General features: G+C 37.6%; 2 protein-coding genes across 2 annotated transcripts; both read left to right on the top strand.

The window, feature by feature from the left end:
* The first annotated feature begins 537 nt into the window (after nt 1-537).
* LOC143030523 (uncharacterized) lies at nt 538-11,044 on the top strand. Its single transcript, XM_076193671.1, has 2 exons — nt 538-2,841; nt 8,841-11,044. Exon 2 carries the CDS (start codon nt 9,121-9,123, stop codon nt 9,724-9,726), a length of 606 nt encoding a protein of 201 aa, XP_076049786.1. The 5' UTR covers nt 538-2,841; nt 8,841-9,120; the 3' UTR covers nt 9,727-11,044.
* Nucleotides 11,045-17,243: 6,199 nt separating this feature from the next.
* On the top strand, nt 17,244-21,226 carry LOC143030522 (uncharacterized). Its single transcript, XM_076193670.1, has 2 exons — nt 17,244-17,344; nt 19,409-21,226. The coding sequence occupies exon 2, from the start codon at nt 19,534-19,536 to the stop codon at nt 20,668-20,670; it is 1,137 nt and encodes a 378-aa protein (XP_076049785.1). The 5' UTR covers nt 17,244-17,344; nt 19,409-19,533; the 3' UTR covers nt 20,671-21,226.
* The last annotated feature ends 406 nt before the right edge of the window (nt 21,227-21,632 follow it).

Below are 21,632 nucleotides of genomic sequence, written 5' to 3'. Positions count from 1 at the left end.
TATGCAAGATCACAGCTCTAAGATCTATAGCCAGGAATGTCATTGAAATACAAATAATTCAACTTTGTTGACGGGAATGTGCCGTGTTTTGGGGCTTATACATGGCAGCCATGTTTTGGTTTACAAGCGGCAGCGATGATTCGCTACATTTAGCGAAGCGTACTCGGGTCTATAGATGGCCGCCATTTTGTGGTTTACAGTCTGCAGCGACGAATCGCTAAATACCTTGCTATAATGTGTATTTGTATGCCTTGGCTGACCTGTCTTCGTAATGAATTTGAATGCTACGATAGGAAATCAATAGTGAGCCTCATAAAAAATTCGTACCTAACTATTCCGCCATTTAATAACACCGGAAAGAAAATAGAAAGGCTATATAATGAGAATGTATTACACCAGCATTAATATCACAACATTTATGACTAGGAACACATGAGACATATATGAAGTCGTCTAAATCTATGCAGCCTCAGAACATAGCAATAAAACATGGGAAATAAATAGTGAGCCTCATAAAAAAGTTCGTACCACACTGTTCCCGCATTTAATAACACCGGAAAGAAAATAGAAAGGCTATATAATGAGAATGTATTACACCAGCGTTAATATCACAACATTTATGACTAGGAACACATGAGACATATATGAAGTTGTCCTAATCTATGCAGCCTCAGAACGTAGCAATATAACACATCAGTAGAGGTATTCCGAACCGTACAATAATAGCATTATGATTACCTTATGCTGATGAAGTAGAGGCTTGTGTTGAAGAGGTTGATTGTTCCGTGTGTTTTTAGGAAGTTTGTTGCGGCAGCGTCGTCGCGTAAATACACTTGGATCGTATCGAAGTAGGTGTTGGAACATCCACTGCACTGGGTGGCCATTGTTAAACTGTCAGGTCAATGTAGCATGCGTGGGTCACGCTAGGTCAAAACAATTGAAGTGCGTCTCGCGTATGGGCCAAACATACGCTCGCGTTGATGTATGTTGATCTTTTGTGAATACGTAACGTAACCTAACAGTAAACTAACCAAACCTAACGTAACGTAACCTAAGCTCGCCCACCCCAAGGACACAATTGTACGTAGGAAGACATGAGTAACGTAATTGCGGCGGAAACTTAGCAGCCAATCAGGCTGTGTGAAGTGAGCGTAAAACAAATGAGGTTACACAAGCGTATAACGTACGCTCGCGTTGATGTATGTGTATATTTTGTTAATACATAACCTTACCTAAGTTACCTAACGTAACCTAACCTAACCTAACTTACCTAACCTAACCTAACGTAACAAAACCAAGCCTCTACAACAAAGGTTGGGAATATAGCAGATGAGGGAACGATACTCTCGGAACAGGGTTCCAATGTAGCGGAAAAAGAAGGTGGGGCAACGATACGCTCGCGTTGAGGTTTGTTAATATGTCACGTATATCTTGTTAATACGTTACGTAACCAAACCAAACCATTTTTCACACCTAACCGAACCTAACCTAACGTAAGGAATAGTCTCATAAGTAGGAACATAAGTGACCCAAACAGAACCACTATAGTTGGGAATGTAGCAGATGAGGCAACGATACTCACCGAGTACTCTCGCGTTGATGTATGTGTATATTTTATTAATACATAACGTTACCTAACTTACCTAACGTAAGCTAACCTAACCTAACTTACGTAACCTAACCTAACCCAACGTAACAAAACAAAGCCTAACCACAAAGGTTGGGAATATAGCAGATGAGGGAACGATACTCTGGGAACACGGTTGCAATGTAGCGAAAGAAAAAGGTGGGGCAACAATACGCTCGCATTGATGTACGTTTATATCTTGTTAATAGGTCACGGATATCTTGTTAATACGTTACTTAACCTAACCTAACCTAACCTGACCTACGTAACCTAACCTAACGTAAGCAATAGTCTCATAAGTAGGAACATAAGTAGCCCAAACCGAACCACTCTCGGAACAGGGTTCCAATGTAGCGAAAAAGAAAGGTGTGGCAACGGAACAGGGTTCCAATGTAGCGAAAAAGAAAGGTGTGGCAACCAAACCTACCTAACCTAACCTAACGTAGGAAATAGTCTCATACATGGAAACAGAAGTAACCAAAACAGAACCACTACAGTTCCAATGTAGCGAAAACGAAATGTGTGGCAACGATACGCTCGCGTTGATGTACATTAATATCTTGTGAATAGGTCACGTATATCTTGTTAATACGTTACTTAACCTAACCTAACCTAACCTAACCTACCTAACCTAACCTAACGTAGGAAATAGTCTCATACATGGGAACATAAGTAACCCAAACAGAACCACTACAGATGGGAATTTAGCAGATGAGGCAACAATACTCACCGAACATGACTCCAATGTTAATAGGTCACGGAGATCTTGTTAATACGTTACTTAACCTAACCTAACCTAACCTACCTTACCTAACATAGGAAATCGTTTCATAATTGTGAACATAAGTAACCCAAACCGAAGCACTACAGTTGGGAATGTAGCAGATGAGGCAACGATACTCACCGAACATGCCTCCAATGTAGCGCGAAAAAAGGCAGTCGGCAACGATACTCTGAGAATAACGCTCGAATGTAGCGAAAAAAAGATTACGCTCGCGCTTATGTTTGTTAATATTTTGTACCATATCTGAGTGATATTGGTAGCGGAGGTAAATTGATGTAATAATCTTCCACACCAAGAACACAATTGAACGTAGGTAGACCTGAGTGGCGTAAGGAATAGGTAACTTGTGCAAAAGTAGCTAATATAGCTATTCGTTGTAAGCGTGATTCAATAACAATAACAAATATGAAGGATTAATAGTTGTGACCCGGTATCCCTACATACTATTTGGAAATTCGGATCGTGTTATTGGATATCACGCTTTAATTTGTGTGTTAGACATATAGTGCAACAGTCAATACTCCGTGTGTACATTCCCCCCCACCCAAAAACCCCGGTTTCCCACATTTCCCCCCCCCCCCCAGATCGTTCGGGAGGAGAGGTAGGCCAAAGTGCATTACTTTAGCAATTAATATCTATAAAACTACGCACTTCCGAAGGAAATGAAGTACACCATGGTTCATATCACAACATTTATCACTAGAAACACATGAGCCATATATCAACTTGTACTCCAATTTATTATTATTATTATTATTATTATTATTATTATCATTATTGTTATTATCATTATTATCATTATTATTATTATCATTACTATTAATATCATTATTCTAATCATTATTATTATCATTATTATCATTATTATTATTATTATTATTATTATTATTATTATTATTATTATTATTATTATTATTATTATTATTATTATTATTATTATTATTATCATTACTTCTTTCTCTTTGTAATACTCTTTTGACTTTTAATTTCTCTGATAATCTACAAATTTCCTGTGTCAGCCTTCCATCATTATATATGCTCAGTCGTCCATTATTTTTACTTCTTCCTTTTCGATTAAGCTTCTTTGGTACAATTTTTTGTTCTCTTACATGCTGAACTATGGTAGATACTGCATTGTATTGGCATACTTTCATGATACTTCTGAGATATTAGAAGTTTCACGAAATGTTCTAGAATTAGCGTCGTTCACCATAACCTAAGAAATTAAATCTCATACTAATTAAGGGTAAGGTTGTTACGGGGCACAAATATTCATGTAAATTACTTATGACTCATTTCATGTGGCTGTTTTAACTGAATTGATACAACTCGATAAGCTACTCTAACCGTGTTTTAGTATTGGGCGGGGAGAATCATACCTAACCTAAGTGTAGGTAGGGACAGGCTAGGATATATTGATGAGAATTCATTTCTCAAACCAGGGTATCAGAAATCCAAATTTTATACTTTATTGAAAAGTGCTACTCGTTTTACCGCCAACCCTATGGTTAGGGGAGTGTGGAGGGGGTTGTACGAAAAATGAAATACAAAATATTTATTGTAGAAATAGATACCAGATTCTCATGAATCTCTCAGATGTTGGGTTATGACAGCCATGATTGGTTTGTGTGTATTTACCTACCTACTTGTATTTACTTGGTTGTATTTTACGGGAAGGGGAGCTATGCTTGTGGTGTCCCGTCTTCATATCTCATTTTATCTAAACTATTTTTAAATTCATGTATTGTTTTTGCACACACTACTTTCCCATTTAACTTGTTCCAACTGTCTATTACTCTGTGAGGAAAGCTGTTCTTTTTCAGAGCTCTCCTATAGCTGTCTTTCTTGATTTTTCTTTCCGTGTCCTCTTGTATTTCTATTATCCCATTTTATTAGACCCTCACTATCAATGATTTCTATGCCTTTCATGATTCTGTAAATAGCTATCAAATCTCCTCTCTTCTTTGCTCTAGTGTCTGTAGCTCAAGTTTTGCTAGTCTCTCTTCATAGTTTTGAGAGCGTTGGTGCCAATTTTGTAATTGCTCTTTCTATTCTTTCAAGTTTTTTTATACTTTTTTTTTTTTTTTTTTTTTTTTTTACTTGGTGACCACATCGTTGCTGCATATTCCAATCTTGGTCTTATCAGAGTGACTAGTATTTTCTTCACCATTTCTTCATCCAGGTATGTAAATGCCACTTTGATTGTTCATATTAGATTATAAGTTTCTCCAAAAATCTTATTCATATGTTTCTCAGGTGACATATTATTCATAACAATGACTCCCAGGTCCTTCTCATTCTTAATTTTTTTTCTTATTCCTTCTCCCAATTTATATGATCCTGTTATTCTGTTTTTTGCTTTTTCCAAATTCCATTATACTACACTTTTTAGTGTTGAACTCCACATCCCACTTCCTACTCCATTCCCATACTTTATTTAGATCACTCTGTAGTGACTCACAATCTTCTTCTGTGTTCACTTTTTTTTTTAATAGTTTTGCATCATCTGCAGAGAAGCTCATATAACTTTCAATTTCCTCATCCATATCATTAATACAAATAGCAAACATTATTGGGGCCAGAACTGTTCCTTGTGGAGCACCACTTATTACTTCATCCCATTTTGATTGTTGGTCTCTTATCACTACTCTCATTTTTCTTTCTTGCAAAAAGTCTTCCATCCATTTAAGCAGTTTGCCCTGTATTCCTCCTTCAGTTTCTAATTTCTTAAGCAACTTCTTATGTCGTACTTTGTCAAAAGCTTTTTTTTTTAGGTCTAGAAATGCACAATCAGCCCATCCATCTGTTTCTTGTATTATATCTATTAGCCTTGAATAGAAACATATTAAATTGGTGACCCATGATCGTCCTTGTCTGAATCCAAATTGCCTTGGATTTAGCACATTGTTGTTGTTTTTTTCCTAAATATTTTACTCATCTACTTTTGACAATTCTTTCACAAATTTTTGCTATTATACTTGTTAGAGAGACTGATCTATAGTTGGTAGGGTCTTCTTTATTTCCCCCGTTTATAGATAGGTACTATATTTGCTTTTTTCCAATCTTCTGGAACTTTTCCTTCTTCCAAGGAACTGTTTATTATGCTATGTATTTTGTCTGCCAGTTCATTCCTGCATTCTTTCAAAATCCAGTTTGCTATTTCATCTGGTCCATGCAATTTTCTGACATCAAGATTACTCAAGTGTTTCATTATTTAATTCTTTGTTACTCCTATTTCTTCCATAGGGGGAACTTTCTCTTTCCATTTGATCTCTTCAGGTTATTTGTTCTCCCTTATAAACACTGATTTAAAATGTTTGTTCATAATTTCTGCCATTTCTATTTCCTCTGTGTATTCAACTCCTTGTCTTAATTTCTCTAAATCTTGTTCATTTTTCAGTTTGTTGTTTACAAATCTATAAAATTATTTTGGTTGATCTTTACATTTTTCTATGACATCTTTTTCATATTTTCTCTTTTCCTCTCTCCACACATGTACATATTCATTTCTATAACAAGCATATTTTTTCCATTTTTCAGGTCTTTTGTCTTTCTTCAGTTTGGTCCAAGGTTTGTCTCTTTTGTCTTTTAACTCCCTACAACTTTTGTTGTACCAGCACTTTACATATTCTTTTTCTTGTTTTTGTCTTGGGGCATACTTTTCCACTCCTTTTTTTTTTTTATAAATTTTTGTCAAAATATTCCATTTCTCTTCCACTTTTGTTTCTTCTTTGTATATTCTTTCCCAGTTTCTTTTTTGAAAGAATTCTCTTATCTTATATAAAAAAAATCAAACATCATTCTTCCTTTTCTATATTGTTCATTTCTTTTCATGTATTTTTCCTCATTTAGTTCTAGCGCAATCAATATGTGGTCACTTTTATTTATTGGTGCCTGGTATTCAATCTTTTCCACTATTCTAGGTTCAGATGTGATTATTAGGCCTCGTTTCGATGGTTCTTCTTCATTTCTATACCTAGTGTTCTCCTGTATCCACTGTGTCATTGTATGGTCAATAATCATCTTGAGTAGAACATTTCCCCATGAGCCGTCTCCACCCTTTACTGTCATCTCTTCCCAAAAGACTTCTTTGCAATTAAAGTCGCCCATTATAACTATTCTTCCTCCATCTTCCATTATCTTATCTAATGTTATCTTTGTGTGTCTTCTTACATACTTTTATGTTCACTCTCTTCCCACGAGGCTGTTTTTGGAGGCACATAATTTATCACAAACTTTTTGCTCTTCTTATCTCTGTCTTCCACTTCGATCATAATCATCTCTACTGTATTCTTTCCATATGTGACACACCTCACGTTTATATCCTTCTTAGTCAGGAACATAACTCCACCCCCTAACTTTGTCTCTCTGTTTCTAATCCAATGATTATATGCATCATGTCCTAGACTGTTGGGTGGTAGTGGACCTTTTAATTTCGTTTCTACAATTCCCATTATGTCCGGTTCTTTTTCCTTCAGATAATCATTCAGCTCATTCAATCCTGTTATCAATCCATCTATATTTGTGTAAGACACTTTTAGTTATCTGCCACTTCCATTGTATTCTCTGTTTCCCTTTTGTTTTTCTCTAGTATGTCGCAATTCCTTACTTTCATATTCACTACTCTCCGATAGAATTTCTCTTTTTCTGACTCTGTTCTGTTCTCGTTTTTTTTTTCTTAGCTTCTTGTCTTTTAATTTTTTCCTCCTCTCTTTCTTCTTTATTCATTTCTCTTTTTATCCATACCTTTTTATATTGTTCACTTGCAGTTTCCCTGTTTTTGCTAAGATATTATCTGCTGTCATTTGTGACCTGAATTTAATCTTAATTGGTCTGGTCTTATCTGTACTATACTTTCTGAGTCTATACATCTCTTCAATTTGTTTCATGATTTCAGGTTCATCTTCCTGAACTAATTCTAGTAAACTGCTTACTTTTTCTTTTTTCCTCTTTGATTCTTGTGGTTCTATTTAGGTTATATTTCTCTTCCATTCCTAATATAATTATATATTTCTTTTTATCTACTAAGTCTCTTACTATATTCTCCTTCTGTCTCATCACTTTAATAACTGAGTCTTCAGTTTGTTCTTTCATTTGCTGTTTTATTATGTCAGTAAATGCAACTTTACTGTTTTCTTGGATTTTTTTTCCAACCCTGTGCTTCTTTTGTTACGGCCTTTTTATTGTCTTTATTATTCCTCTATAATTCCTCATTCTCATCTTTTACATCTTTTAACTGTCTTTTTAATTCTTCTGTTTCTTTGGTTAAGATTTTGTTCACCTTCTCTAGTTCTTCCAATTTTACAACTCTCTGCGCAATCTTTGCTGTTACCGAACCTACTCTCTCAATGTTCGTTCATTTTTTCAAGTTTTTCCTCTAGTCTTGCTAATCGGGGGAGGTTGGTATCCCCCCCCCCATTAAATCCCTGGAAATTATTATCTTCACCATCCATTGTGCTGCTCTTATCTATATTTCTAATCTTTACATTTTTGTTAATCCCTTCTTCTCCAACATCCTCAGTCCTTCGTTTGTTTACAAGACGCCTGGCCTCCTGGACCAAGTCCTCCCCTTCCTCATTTCCTTCCATTTCCCTCAGTAATCCCTCCCCTTCTCCTTTTTTCTCACCTTCCCACTACATCACAAGCTTTCCCCTTCCCTGTAAGAAACAATAAAATACTTTCTTGACGTTGAGATCCACGTAAAATTTGATTTTTCTTCGGAACTCCAATCTTCGTACTTTCTTGACGTTGAGATCCACGTAAAATTTGATTTTTCTTCGGAACTCCAATCTTCGCCGTCCATCCGACGAAAGTGTGTGTGTGTGTGTGTGTGTGTGTGTGTGTGTGTGTGTGTGTGTGTGTGTGTGTGTGTGTGTGTGTGTGTGTGTGTGTGTGTGTGATTCACCATGGTCTTGGATTACGTGTTGGGCTCGTGATCGACAGTTATTTCCCTCTCTGGGCGTGTGTGTGTGTGTGTGGGTGTGTTTGTGTCTGGGCGTGTGTGTGTGTGTGTGTGTGTGTGTGTGTGTGTGTGTGTGTGTGTGTGTATGTGGGTGTGTTTGTGTCTGTGTGTGTGGGTGTGTATGTGGGTGTGTTTGTGTCTGTGTGTGTGTGTGTGTGTTTGTAGTGGTCATCAGCGAAAATTTGTCGAACATTACTTATTCCCAACTATGCAGTATTTATTCGGCATTATTGACCTTCTTTCCTGATTACTTTATACTGATCCAGTCTCTATATCCATTTTCTGCTGAATTTGATTTTTAGTATTTGCTCAGCGTTTCATTTACTTCTTTTTCCATTAAGCTCCTTTGATAAGAGTTGTTTGTTCCCATTCCTTACTGCAGCTTGGTTAATGTCCCAGTACATTTGTATTACTATTATTACATGCTCTCAACAGATTAAATGTCAAACTTATATCTTTTCTTTCAGGTCAAGGTAAATATACAAATTTCCTTGATTCCATATATCCATCATTTATAAAGAGAATCTGGTGTGGAGTCTACAGCCTACTTATATCCCGAGTCATCTTAAATGTCACGCAATGACTCACACTGGAGAGAAATTTGTCCAATGTGACCTGTGTGGTGCAGCCTTTTCACAGAGGAGTAATCTCAAACGACACATAGTGACCCATACTGGAGAGAAGCCTTTCCAATGCGACCTGTGTGATTAATCTTTCTCTCGAGAGGGCCGCCTCAAACGACATTTCATGATCCACACTGGAGAGAAGCCTTTCCAATGTGACCTGTGCAGCAATGCAGCTTTCTCTGGGAAGGGTGATCTAAAAAGACACGTGGTGAACCACACTGGAGAGAAGCCTTTAAAATGTGAACTGCGTGATAAAACTTTCTCAGAAAAGTGTAATCTCATACAACACATGGTGACCCACACTGTAGAGAAGCCTTTCAAATGTGAACTGTGTGATAAAACTTTCTCGCAGAAGGGTAATCTCAAACAACACGTGGTGACCCGCACTGGAGAAAAGCCTTTCAAGTGTGACCTGTGTGATGCAAATTTCTCACAAAAGAGCCGTCTCAAACAACACATATTGAACCAAACTCAAAAGAAGCCTTTCAAATGTGACCTGTGTGCTGCAACTTTCTCACTTAAGAACAGTCTCAAACGACACATGGTGACTCACACTAGAGAGTGGCCTTTCAAATGTGAAATGTGTGATAAAGCTGTCTCACAAAAGGGTACTCTCAAAAACCACATGGTGACCCACACTGGAGTGAAGCCTTTCAAGTGTGACATGTGTGATACAGCTTTCTCACAAAAGAGTAGTCTCAAACGACATATAGTGAACCACACTTGAGAGAAGCCTTTGAAGTGTGAAATGTGTGATGCAGCTATCTCAGAATAAAAGTAAATTTAGACATCACATGGTGACCCACACAGGAAAGACGGCTTTTCCGCTTTCTCATGAAGGATTTGTTTGAAATGTCACGTAGTGACTCACTTCTTCACGAAAGGTTGATCTTGTACAGCGTTAGGTCATGATCATTGACGCTGGTGAGAGGCCTTTCCAATGTGACCTGAGAGATTTCATTTTCCTGTATGATGGTATTTTCAGCTATTAAGTATTGATCTAATGTTTGGTAAATGAGTCATCACACACGCATAATGTCAGCTGTAAGAGTAAATGTTAGTTTTTTAATCTCAGTTGTGCAGTTATTTGAGTGACCTTTGGTTCCATTGGATTATTGCAATTTTGCTTTTTCATAACCAAAGATTCCTAAGTGTTCCATTAAGTGCACAAAAGTTTTTGTGATTATAAAAAAGAAAAAGAAAAAAATCACAATTTTTAGAATGGTGTAAGTGGTGATTATAGATATCTACATATCATGAAGGGTGCAGTTCTGTTTACTATTATGTAAAGTGTTTTGGAACATTTGCCCATGTAACTTGTAATTTGTGTTGCTGTAAATATATCTACGATAATATACTCAGTAGTGTTTATCATTTGAGGCACTACTATCACATTTCAGTGAAGTCTTTACAAGAATATTAGATGTCATATGATGAATTGTTCATTGTTGACAACGAATAAATCCAGTTTGTTGAACGGTTTTATTTTGTTATTATTTGTGCAAAGAAGAGCTTGTTCATGGTGTCAAGCAGTATCCCTTGTATGTGCTTGTTCTTCCTTGTGTTGAATTTGTTGTTATCGTGAAGTTTACAAGATCATTTTGTGAGGGATGATGGCTAATAATTGATTCACACATGTTCATCTGGTGGAGAGTAATCATCATCTCTACCTCATTACAAAGGAGGAGTATGCCGACAGACCTTTTGGTCCATAACTAGGTCGGATGCAAAAAAAAATAATTAAATAAATAAAAAAAATAAAAAAAATAATGGTAAATGAACAGAAATTATAATATAAATGATAATGAAATAACTAGACAAAGTTAAATAACAAATAGGTAAGTAGAAAATAATTGGCATAACTAATGATAAGTGATAAGCAAATAAACATAGACAAATAATAAAAACAAAAATAATATAAATGACAGCCATTACAGCATCCTGCTTAGGTGTTTACCTGAACGAATCTTAAAGCTTCGAACTGAACTAAATTGCACTGCCTCTGCAGGAAGTTTATTCCATTCATTAACTACACATTTGGTGAAGTTTCCACCCACTTCCAAATTAAATCTATTTCCAGACAGTTTGAGACCATTATTTCTTTTTGGATTTTTATTTAGTGTGAAGATTTTTACCTGATGCCAATTCTCCTTGGAACCTTAGAAATCCGTATCAAGTCACCGAGTCTATGTTTTTTTAGGGAAAACAGATTCATATGTTTTAGTTTTTGTATGATTTATTTTTTATATTTGGAATAGGGTTTGTGGCTCGCCGTTGTATTTTTTCCAATCTATCAATGTATAATGAGATGCGGTAACCATACGGAAACAGCGTATTCTAAATATGGATGGACTAACAATTTATGTAGCTTGTTAATGAGAGATGGACTTTTGAAGTCAAAAGATCGTGCAATCAGTCCTACAAATCTTATTTGCTTTCTCAGAGGCTGAAATACACTGTTTAGATGATTTGAGATCGTTACTGATAATTATGCCAAGATCTTTTTCACTATTCACCCAGAAGGGCCCTTAGTGGCCGGAAATGGTCGTGCGGTGCTGGGCAGAGGAGGAGGTAGTGCCGGAATAATAACAATTCTGTGCCACAAATGCAGTATATACCGGTATACTGGGTGTGCTACTTATTGTGTGGGGACAGTGAGGTTAGGGTCGTGGAAATCGCTCCGAGGCAGGACGTCGGCCATCACGTGGAGCAACAGTGACAGTGTCGTCTGCCATCCAGGCGGCACGATTTATATTTTTAAGTGCGTCACTGACTGTAAGCTGGACTGGGATTAAGCTTTCTTTGAGTGTCTGGGCACCTTGTTTGGTTGCACTCTCCGCCACTCCCTTACCGTCAAGTCCCACGTGAAATGGAACCCATTGGTGACGGAGGCGGATTCCTGACCTGGCAGACTCAGCCGAGAGGTGTACGATATCGTTGATGATGACTAGGCGCGAGGTGCAGTGGCCTCTTTGAATAACTATCAGACTGGATCTAGAGTCTGATAGAACTGTGACCCGCGATGGTGGGTGGGGGATGAATTTCTCTGATGGATGTGCTGTGTCTTGCGACACTGCTTCTGACCCAGGGCAGTGGACAAGGTGCAGGGATGACCCGTCATCCAGGAGGTGCTAAGATGAGAGGGAGGGTGGAGGGGTGTGGAGTGTTTTTAGGGATGAAATGAGTGGAAATGATTTTATGCCTTTTCCTTTTTGGCTACCCCCTAGTAAGGGGGAAAAAGCCTTGGTATATGTATGTATGTATATATATATATATATATATATATATGTGTGTATGTATATATATATATATATATATATATATATATATATATATATATATATATATATATATATATATATATATATATATATAACAAACTTATTTGGCAAAGAATTGATATACATTAAGTGCATATAATGACAAGTGATATGATTATGAATATGTTTCCGGAGGCTGGTATTTGGTGGTTGTGGAGGAAGAGATAAAAGTATCTGTGCGTGATAAAGGTCTTTGGGTCTTGTTTTAATGTTTCTTGGTGTGTGTGGGTGTTCTGCTATGTAGTGTAGCGGGTGTGATGTGTTTGTGGTGGTTGTGGCAAGTGTTTGTGTGCCTCTCATGTCGAGGTGGTCCTTGACTTTGAGGACTTTTGTTTCATGGTGTAAATGGTCTGTAGGTGTTGTATTTGTGCAGCCTGTGATTGTTTTTAGGGCTTTGTTTTGTATGATTTGAAGGGTGTTGTGGTGTGTCTCACTGAGATTAGGAGCCCATGTAGGACTCGGATAATTCATCACTGAGTGTATGCATTGTTTGTATATTGTTGTATTAGTTTCTTTGTTTTGTCCAATTGTTGTTCCAGCGATTGACTTAAGTGAGTTAAGTCTATGTGTGCATTTGATTTTTATGTTTGTGATGGGCTGTTTGAAAGACATGGATGTATCGTATGTTACACCAAGAATTTTTGGCGTGTTTGTGTGTGTTATTAGAGTGTTGTTGATGTAGAGATGAGGTATGTCTTTGTGTTCTTTTGTCCAGTTGGTGAGAAGTGTTGCTGTAGATTTGGTTGGAGCTATTTTGAGTCTGTGATGAACCATGTGTTGAGTGTATCAATGTATGGCTGGATTATTTTTGCAGCTTTGTGTTACGATGTGCGCATGTGATTGTTATGTCATCTGCGTAGGAAGAGATTTGTATTTCTGAGGTGTCTGGTGTGGGTAAGTCATGCATGTATAGATTAAAGAGCGTGGGGATAGAACAGAGCCCTGTGGTACTCCATTCTTAATGTTTCTGATGTGCGATGATTGGCCATTATATGACACGTAAGCATTCCTACCTGCCAGATAATTGGCCAGCCATCTTTTGGTTTATTGTGCATGTCTGTGTTATATATTTTATTTGTTAGGTTGTGGCGGGGGATAACATCAAAAGCTTTACTAATGTATAATGTTATAAGAAGTGTTCTGTGGTGGGGCCTATCTGAATTGATGCCATCTAAAATTCTTTGTGTGAAGTTTATCAGAAAAGTGTTTGTGGAGTGTAGTGGCCTAAAACCGTGTTGTGAGTCAGCAAGGGGAATATGTGGTGTGACAAGTTGAAGTATTAAGCATTCAATGACTTTAGAGGGGGTGCAGAGAAGTGTGATTGGGCGGTTCGATGTTGGGATTGTTGGGTCTTTGTTCGTTTTTGGAATGGCGATTATTTTACCATGCTTCCAGATGTCGGGTATAGTGTTGTGTGAATAGCTGTAGTTTGCAATATTTGTGAGTGTGTGTATACCTTGTGGTCCAATGAGGACGAGCCGGATGACATTTAATTTGCAGGTAATGATTTATTAAACACAGATTAGGTTAGTTTAGTTTAGGTTAGACGAATTCATCATCCTTTCATTTCTTCGACGTCGGCATCTATTATAACAAACATGGCGACTTCGTTACTTACGAAATCTATTTCAGCACCTTTTTTATTTTTTTTTTCCGCTCACAAAATTGCATATTACGTTGATACATTATAATTTACAAAATTAATGATTAATTTTCTATTGCTATTTTGCGCCCATGGTCGAAACTAAAAATGTACCAATACCAGTATATACTGTACCCCAGGCAGTTTTTGCAACTTGCAGGATGGTAATGTAGACCTAAGCTTCAGAACACTTTACCTCACAGCTAATATCCACCGTACAAGTTCATTTATAACATCATACAAATTTGCCTCAGCCAACTTATCGTACACGACGTCGTAACTTCGAGAGATTTATGTTAAACGAATATGGGTCTGTCATAAAGCCCGTCGTTACTCCGGGTTGTCATTAACCGAGTAGGTCGTTAAACGAGGAGTGGTTGTATTTTACTTTCCATAAACTTTTTTTAGATCATATTTCCGACAAAATATTTAAGCTACAAAGTAATAAGGGACCTATGCACAACATGAGTCATATACCGGTACATGTAGTTCCAACTTTTTCTTACGATCGGGCATGCGCAGTATACGTCGGTGCGCGCTATCTGTGTACTGAGATAACGAAGTGCATGGGTGCGCATTATAACTCGATGCGCATTTTAAGCCGGAAAATACGGTATATATATATATATATATATATATATATATATATATATATATATATATATATATATATATATATATATATATGATACCTACTGGCATCACTACTAGTTTGCGGTACTTATATACGAAGTTCGGAATACAGTGATAAGAGCTTGCCGATGACACAGGTAAGTGCAGCCGTGAGAATGGTAAACATCATGACAAATTCACTATTAGTTCACTATTAACCCACTATCGGAGACAAAATGACGGAGGTACAGGGAAACTGTATATTTCGACTACTATCTGTAGTCCTCTTCAGCAGAATGCTTACAAGGTGTTAAGGTTCAAGTATATATGAGGAAGTGAGGGGTACATAAAAGGGGATGGGGGAAAGTGGGGGGACTCAGGTGACATGCCCTTGAAATGATTGGGTCAAGGAAGGACAGTTGGTGGTGTTTTGTCCGACCGCTCTTGACATTATTTTGTTGACCGCTAACTTCGTAATACAATCTGGGGGGTAACTGACCTTTTGAAGTATTAAAGTTAGGATAATGTTTTATTAGAGAAGATTCTACAATTTTTCTTTGATAGCTACAGTGTGATTTAAAAATAATTGATGCATTATCCCAATCTAATCTATGGTCTTTTTGGCTGGCATGAAGGAACACAGTGGAGTTAACTTGTCCATATTTTATTATGTTTTTATGTTCCTTTAATCTCGTGGACAAATCCCTGCCAGTTTGGCCCCAGTAGACATCATCACAGTCTTTACAAGGCAATTTATATACCCCGGAGTTTTGGTCCACATCATCCCTCCGGTGTACATTTACTACCTTTCCAAAAATGCTGTTTGGATAATTGTAAATCAATTTGATTTGGTTATTAGGTAGAAGTTTGGAGACCGAGTTGATAGATTCATTAAATGGTACCATGATGTTGTTACCCCATTTAAACATCCCCCTGGAGTTATTTGGTTTATAAAAATTGGATTTGAGGTGTCTGAGAAGTATGGTGGGGGTTACTAGGCTAGATAGAGTGAGAAATGAGGAGGTGAGGAGGAGAACAGGGGTGGAAAAGGAGTTGGGAGATAGGGTTGATGAAAGAGTATTAGGATGGTTTGGACACATAGAAAGAATGAGTGAAGAAAGACTAGTAAAAGAGGTATGGAAGGCAGATGTGGAGGGAGTGAACATGGGGGGACGTCCTAGGATGAGGTGGATGGATGGGGTGAAGGGGGCTTTGGGGAAGAGGGGAATGTCTGTTGAGGAAGGACGGGAGAGGACGGAAGACAGGGGTGAATGGAGAATGGTTGTATATGGATGATGTGATTGCATGAGGTGGAATGGGCGGGGGTGGGGGGTGAGGTAGTATGTGTGAGCAAAATTTGACGCAGCCCGAAGGGATTTCTCCCCGTCCTCCCCTTTTATGCATGGGGGGACGGAGAGGGGGGGGTCGCCGATTTAATGAAGCGGCTTTGCTGTGGATGTGCTGTGTCTTGCGACACTGCTTCTGACCCAGGGCAGTGGGCAAGGTGCAGGGATGACCCGTCATCCAGGAGGTGCTCAGATAAGAGGGAGGGTGGGAGGGGTGTGGAGTATATTTAGGGATGAAATGGGTGGGAGTGATTTTATGCCTTTCCCTTTTTGGCTACCTCCCTTGTAAGGGGGAAAAAGCCTTGGTATGTGTATGTATGGATTTGGCTTTATGTAGGGCTTTCTTTAAAAAATATTCCGGATAACCTACGTTAGAGAGTTGTTTATGAATGATGTCAAATTCTATTTGCAAGAATTGTGGACTACAAATCCTAAGGGCTCTGAAATATAGGCCCGATGCAACACTAGATTTAATATCATCCGTATGGTGGTTAAAGAAGTGTAGGTAATTCCCTGTGTGGGTTGGCTTCCTATACACAGTAAAGGACAATTGGTCCGGGTCTCTTATGACCGAAATGTCCAGGAATGGGATCCTACCTGACAAATACCCACACATCCATTGCTCAGAAAGCCAAACACATTGCGAAATTGGAATTGAAGTGTAGCAAGTGCCAAATGTGAACACACAACTCATTCATTAAGCTGTCTTACCACTATATGATTGCACTTACGAATTCGAGAAGAAAGCACACTTGTTTGCCACGAAAACAATCTCTACAAATAGCTGAAAGAGTGTAACTCTAGACTTGTCGGTCTATGGCGTCAAATGTAAACACGCATGATAAAATATAAGGGCGTAGGTGTAGGTTTTCTATTTGCTATATAAATTTTCTATTATCCTATTTCTAGTTTCTATTGTGCGTTATGGATGTTAGATTTTCCTATAATCTATATTTCATAATGTATATCTTAGATAATATATTTAAAATTCTACATTTTCTATTTTCCGATTTCTATTTTTCCAATTATATTTTCGTATATTTCTCTTTGTATTTTATGTTTCTATATATATTTTGCATTTGCATTTATGCATTTCTAATTTACAGAGAAATATACGAAAATGTAAATGCAAAATAGAAAGCGGAAAATAGAAAATGTAGAAAATGAGATATAAGTTCTAAGATATGAATTATAAATTATATGAAAATCTAATATCCATAACACATAATAGAAGCTAGAAAAAAAGAAAATAGAAAATATATATAGAAAATAGAGAACCTACACCTACTCCCTTATATCATGTGTGTTTACATTTTACGCTATAGACCGACTAGCCTAGAGTATCACTCGTTCAGCTACTTGTAGAGCTTGTTTTTGTGGCTGTGCCTTGCACAGGGCAAACAAGTGTGCTTTCTTCTCGAATTCGTAAGTGCAATCATATAGAGGTAAGGTAGCTTAATGCATGAGTTGAGTGTTCGCATTTGGCATTTGCTACACTTCAATTCCCGTTTCGCATTGATGATTGTGTTTGGCTTTCTGAGCAATGGATGTGTGGGTATTTGTCATGATGCTTACCATTCTCACGGCTACACTTACCTGTGTCATCGGCAAGCTCTTATCATTGTATTCCGAACTCTGTATATAAGTACTACAAACTACTAGTAGTGACGCCAGTAGGTATTAGAAATCTATCTGTATATATATATATATATATATATATATATATATTATATATATATATATATATATATATATATATATATATATATATATATATATACACACACAGATAGATAGATAGGCAAACATCTGTATGTTTCCCAAGAGTGTAGGTTAGGTAAGTACTGGTCAAGTCTCACAGCTGCAATTCTTACTTCTGTTATTAGCTAGTTCTTATCATTAAGTAATTTGAATCCAATATAAGTATTGCGAATAAGTATTAATGTTGGTAATATTGTAAGGAAAGAGAGAGAGAGAGACTGGCAAGTATTTTCTTATTTATCAGTGTGTGTGTCCTGTATGCCTTCATTATTCTTACATTTTTGTTGGAGGAAGGGGCTCCATTTTGTCTTTGTCAGTACGATAATCAAGAATTTATGGAGTTTGCTCTGAATTCACAGCGCACTGATTATGATATTCTAGCAAGTAAAAACTTTCTTGATATTCACTGCACAAATCTATGTTGTATTATTTACAAGTCATTGAATTATAGTATGAGAAGTTATACCTTTCCACATCAAATCTTACATAGATATTGGATGCAGATCATATGACATATTTGTCCAGATCACTTCCAGCATGGGTGGGTCAGGCCTCTGATGTCTGCCCCAGTTGACCTTGACCAGGTGTGTCCACTAGTAAGACTTTCCTCAAAATTATATGTAGTCTCCTGATTTGCCCACAACTGTACTACAGTAGAAGCCTGATTTAATGAGTCCCTATTTTGCGGAAGCCAGATTTTACAACTTGTCGGATGGGTAGCCATAATAGATACTCGGTGAAATTAGAATAGGGACCGAGCTGCCCTAGTACCATCGGGGAACTTCCAGGTCGGGAATCAGGTGGTTACGTCTTGTACGGCCTGGGTGGCTCGATGCTATTGTCTTTGTTTCAGAATAAGCAGTCGCTAATACAAAGGTTCAAGTCCTTGTGGTGGAGCTTATTTCCATTTGTCAAAATGACGCACAGTATTTTTCCTATTAGACGAGGTATTCTAATGAAAGTAACAAAAACTATGGGAAATACCTTTACAATTTCTTAAATGAATTTAATATGTTTTCCTAAAGTAATAACACTGGTATACCACTTACTTTTTTTCTTCTTCTTCCTTGCATCTGACCTAGTAATGGACCAAAAGGTCTCCAGTTGGCATGCCCCTCTTTTGTAATCCTTTGTAATGTGACTTACATCACTTATTTGAGTCAAATGGGTGAGATGAATTGAATAAACCTTCTTAGAGTAGGTCATATGTAGATTCAGGTCTTGTGAGCCCAAACATGGAGTGTGATGGCATTTTGTTAAACCCGACTGCTGTGGCCAGCTGGGCCATTCCAAACCTCCAAATCTTGTGATGTGATGAAGAAAGTTAGAGCAAAATTTGAGTCCTTCTGGTTGTGGTGGGTTGAGTATGCATTGAGCTATTCAGTGATTTCCAGCATATTTCTAATAAAGTAGAAAGCATCTTTGCTTATCATTTGTAATTGTTTTATTCCTCTATGTACTTTTTTCCCACATCTGACCTAGTTAAGGACCAAAATGTCTCCTGTTGGGATGCTCTGCCTTTGTGTCCTTTGTAATGTCATAGCACCATATGTGTTAGTATTTCTACCTAATCTATGTTAGGTGATGGGATGTACAAAGGGTCTGTTTAGGTACAAAGGGACTTGAGTATGAAATTATTTGTGTATGAAATATCCACAATCCTATTACAGTGAATTACACAATTTCAGAGAGATGTCAATCTTATAATTACATTTTTTTTTTTTTCAGGATGAGAGTGAGTATCACCATGTCTTTAGAAGAGCCATCTGTAGCTTCCATATGTGTCATACGATGAAGAGAATCTGGTATGACATCTGCGTCACAGCTATACCACAAGTCATCTTAGATATCACATGATGGCTCATACCAGAGACAAGCCTTTCCAGTATGATCTATGTGATTCTACTTTCTCACAAAAAGGTAATCTCAAAGGGCACAAAAGACACCTCAAAGATCACATGATGATCCATTCAGAAGAGAAGCCTTTCCAGTGTGATCTTTGTGATTCTGCTTTCTCACGAGATGGCTCTCTAACACGGCATATGAGGACCCACACAGGAGGGAAGCCTTTCAAATGTCTTCTTTGTGATTCTGCTTTCCCACATAAAGGGTCTCTAACACGGCATATGAGGACCCACACAGGAGAGAAGCCTTTCCAGTGTGACCTTTGTGATTCAGCTTTTTCACAAAAGGGCTCTCTCACAAGGCATATGAGGACCCATCCAGGAGAGAAGCCTTTCCAGTGTGTCATGTGTGATTGTGCTTTTTCACAAGAGATCTCTCTCAAAAATCATATGAAAACTCACACAGGAGAGAAGCCTTTCCAGTGTGGTCTGTGTGATTCTGCTTTCTCACCAAAGAGTCATCTCACACAGCATATGAGGACCCACACAGGAGAGAAGCCTTTCCAGTGTGATCTGTGCAATTCTGCTTTCTCACGAAAGAGTAATCTCACACAGCATATGAGGACCCACACAGGAGAGAAGCCTTTCCAGTGTGACCTGTGTGATTCTGCGTTTTCAGAAAAGAGTAGTCTCAAAAAACATATGAGGATCCACACAGGAGAGAAGCCTTTCCAGTGTGATCTTTGTAATTCTGCTTTCTCACACAGGTCTTCCCTCACAGTGCATAAGAGGACCCACACAGGAGAGAAGCCTTTCCAATGTGGCCTGTGTGATGCAGCTTTCTCAGAAAAGAATCGCCTCAAATATCACATGATGAACCACACAGGAGAGAAGCCTTTCCAGTGTAACCTTTGTGATTCTGCTTTCACAAAAAATGTCTCTCTCATACGGCATAAGAGAACCCACACAGGAGAGAAGCCTTTCCAGTGTAACCTTTGTGATTCTGTTTTCACACAAAATGTCTCTCTCATACGGCATATGAGAACCCACACAGGAGAGCAACTTTTCCATTGTGACTTTTGTGATTCTGCTTTCTCACTCAAATTTTCTCTCACACAGCATATGAAGACTCACATAGTGCAATAAAGGTTTCAAAAGAATTACCTCAGAGATCATGTTACAATCCACACAGGAGAGAATCCATTCATGTGCGGCCTGTGTGGTCCACTATAGAAAGAAGCCATTCCAGTGTGGCCTGTGCAATACATATACATTTTTTTCCCCAAAATCTCAAAGATCACATGATGATCCACACAGGAGGGAAACCTTTCCGGTGTGACCTTTGTGATTCTGCTTTCTCAGAAGGTATTCTTTTACACAGCATATGAGGACCCACTCAGGAGAGAAGCCTTTCCAGTGTGACCTGTGCAATTCTGCTTTCTCATGCAAGGGATCTCGCACACACAGCATATGAGAACCCACACTGGGGAGAATTCTTTCCAATGTGATTCTACTTTCACAAAAAAGATTCTCATAAAGCATATGAAATCTCACACAAGGGAGGCCTTTCCAGTGTGTGACCTTTGTCATTCTCACTCACACATCTGAGGATCCATACAGGAGAGAAGGACATCGGAGGAACCTAGCATTTAGTGCAAACTGTCAACAAGGTCTTAGTCCAGTGTTTTATATATATATATATATATATATATATATATATATATATATATATATATATATATATATTGCTGATAACCACAAAGGAAACTGAAAAAAAATAGAATTATCGAGTGCTTTCATAATATTTGACATCCTCAGGTATTCCCCTAAAGATGTGAAATATCACAAAAGTGCTTGGGAATTTAATTTCTTTTGCAGCTTCCTTTGTGGTTATCCGCTATTTATTAGATCACACGGTTTTGTGATATTTTTGCATATATATATATATATATACATATATAAAATTATATATATATATATATGTATATATATATATATATATATATATATATATATACATATATATATATATATATATATATATTGTTGAGACATTCTGACAGGTTGATGTAAGCGGAATAGGAAACACAGGAGTCTTAGTCTTGAGT

This window comes from Oratosquilla oratoria, chromosome 12 (assembly GCF_046742065.1).
Source record: "Oratosquilla oratoria isolate Oo_2021 chromosome 12, ASM4674206v1, whole genome shotgun sequence".
In the NCBI taxonomy this organism is placed as follows: Eukaryota; Metazoa; Arthropoda; class Malacostraca; order Stomatopoda; family Squillidae; genus Oratosquilla; species Oratosquilla oratoria.
The sequence above is the reverse complement of the archived record's forward strand: the minus strand, read 5'-3'. Positions and strand labels throughout refer to the sequence as shown.

Bases quoted from the DNA above. Each gene is read 5' to 3' on its own strand.
- LOC143030522 (XM_076193670.1), top strand. From the start codon at position 19,534: ATGATGGCTCATACCAGAGACAAGCCTTTCCAGTATGATCTATGTGAT.
- LOC143030523 (XM_076193671.1), top strand. From the start codon at position 9,121: ATGATCCACACTGGAGAGAAGCCTTTCCAATGTGACCTGTGCAGCAAT.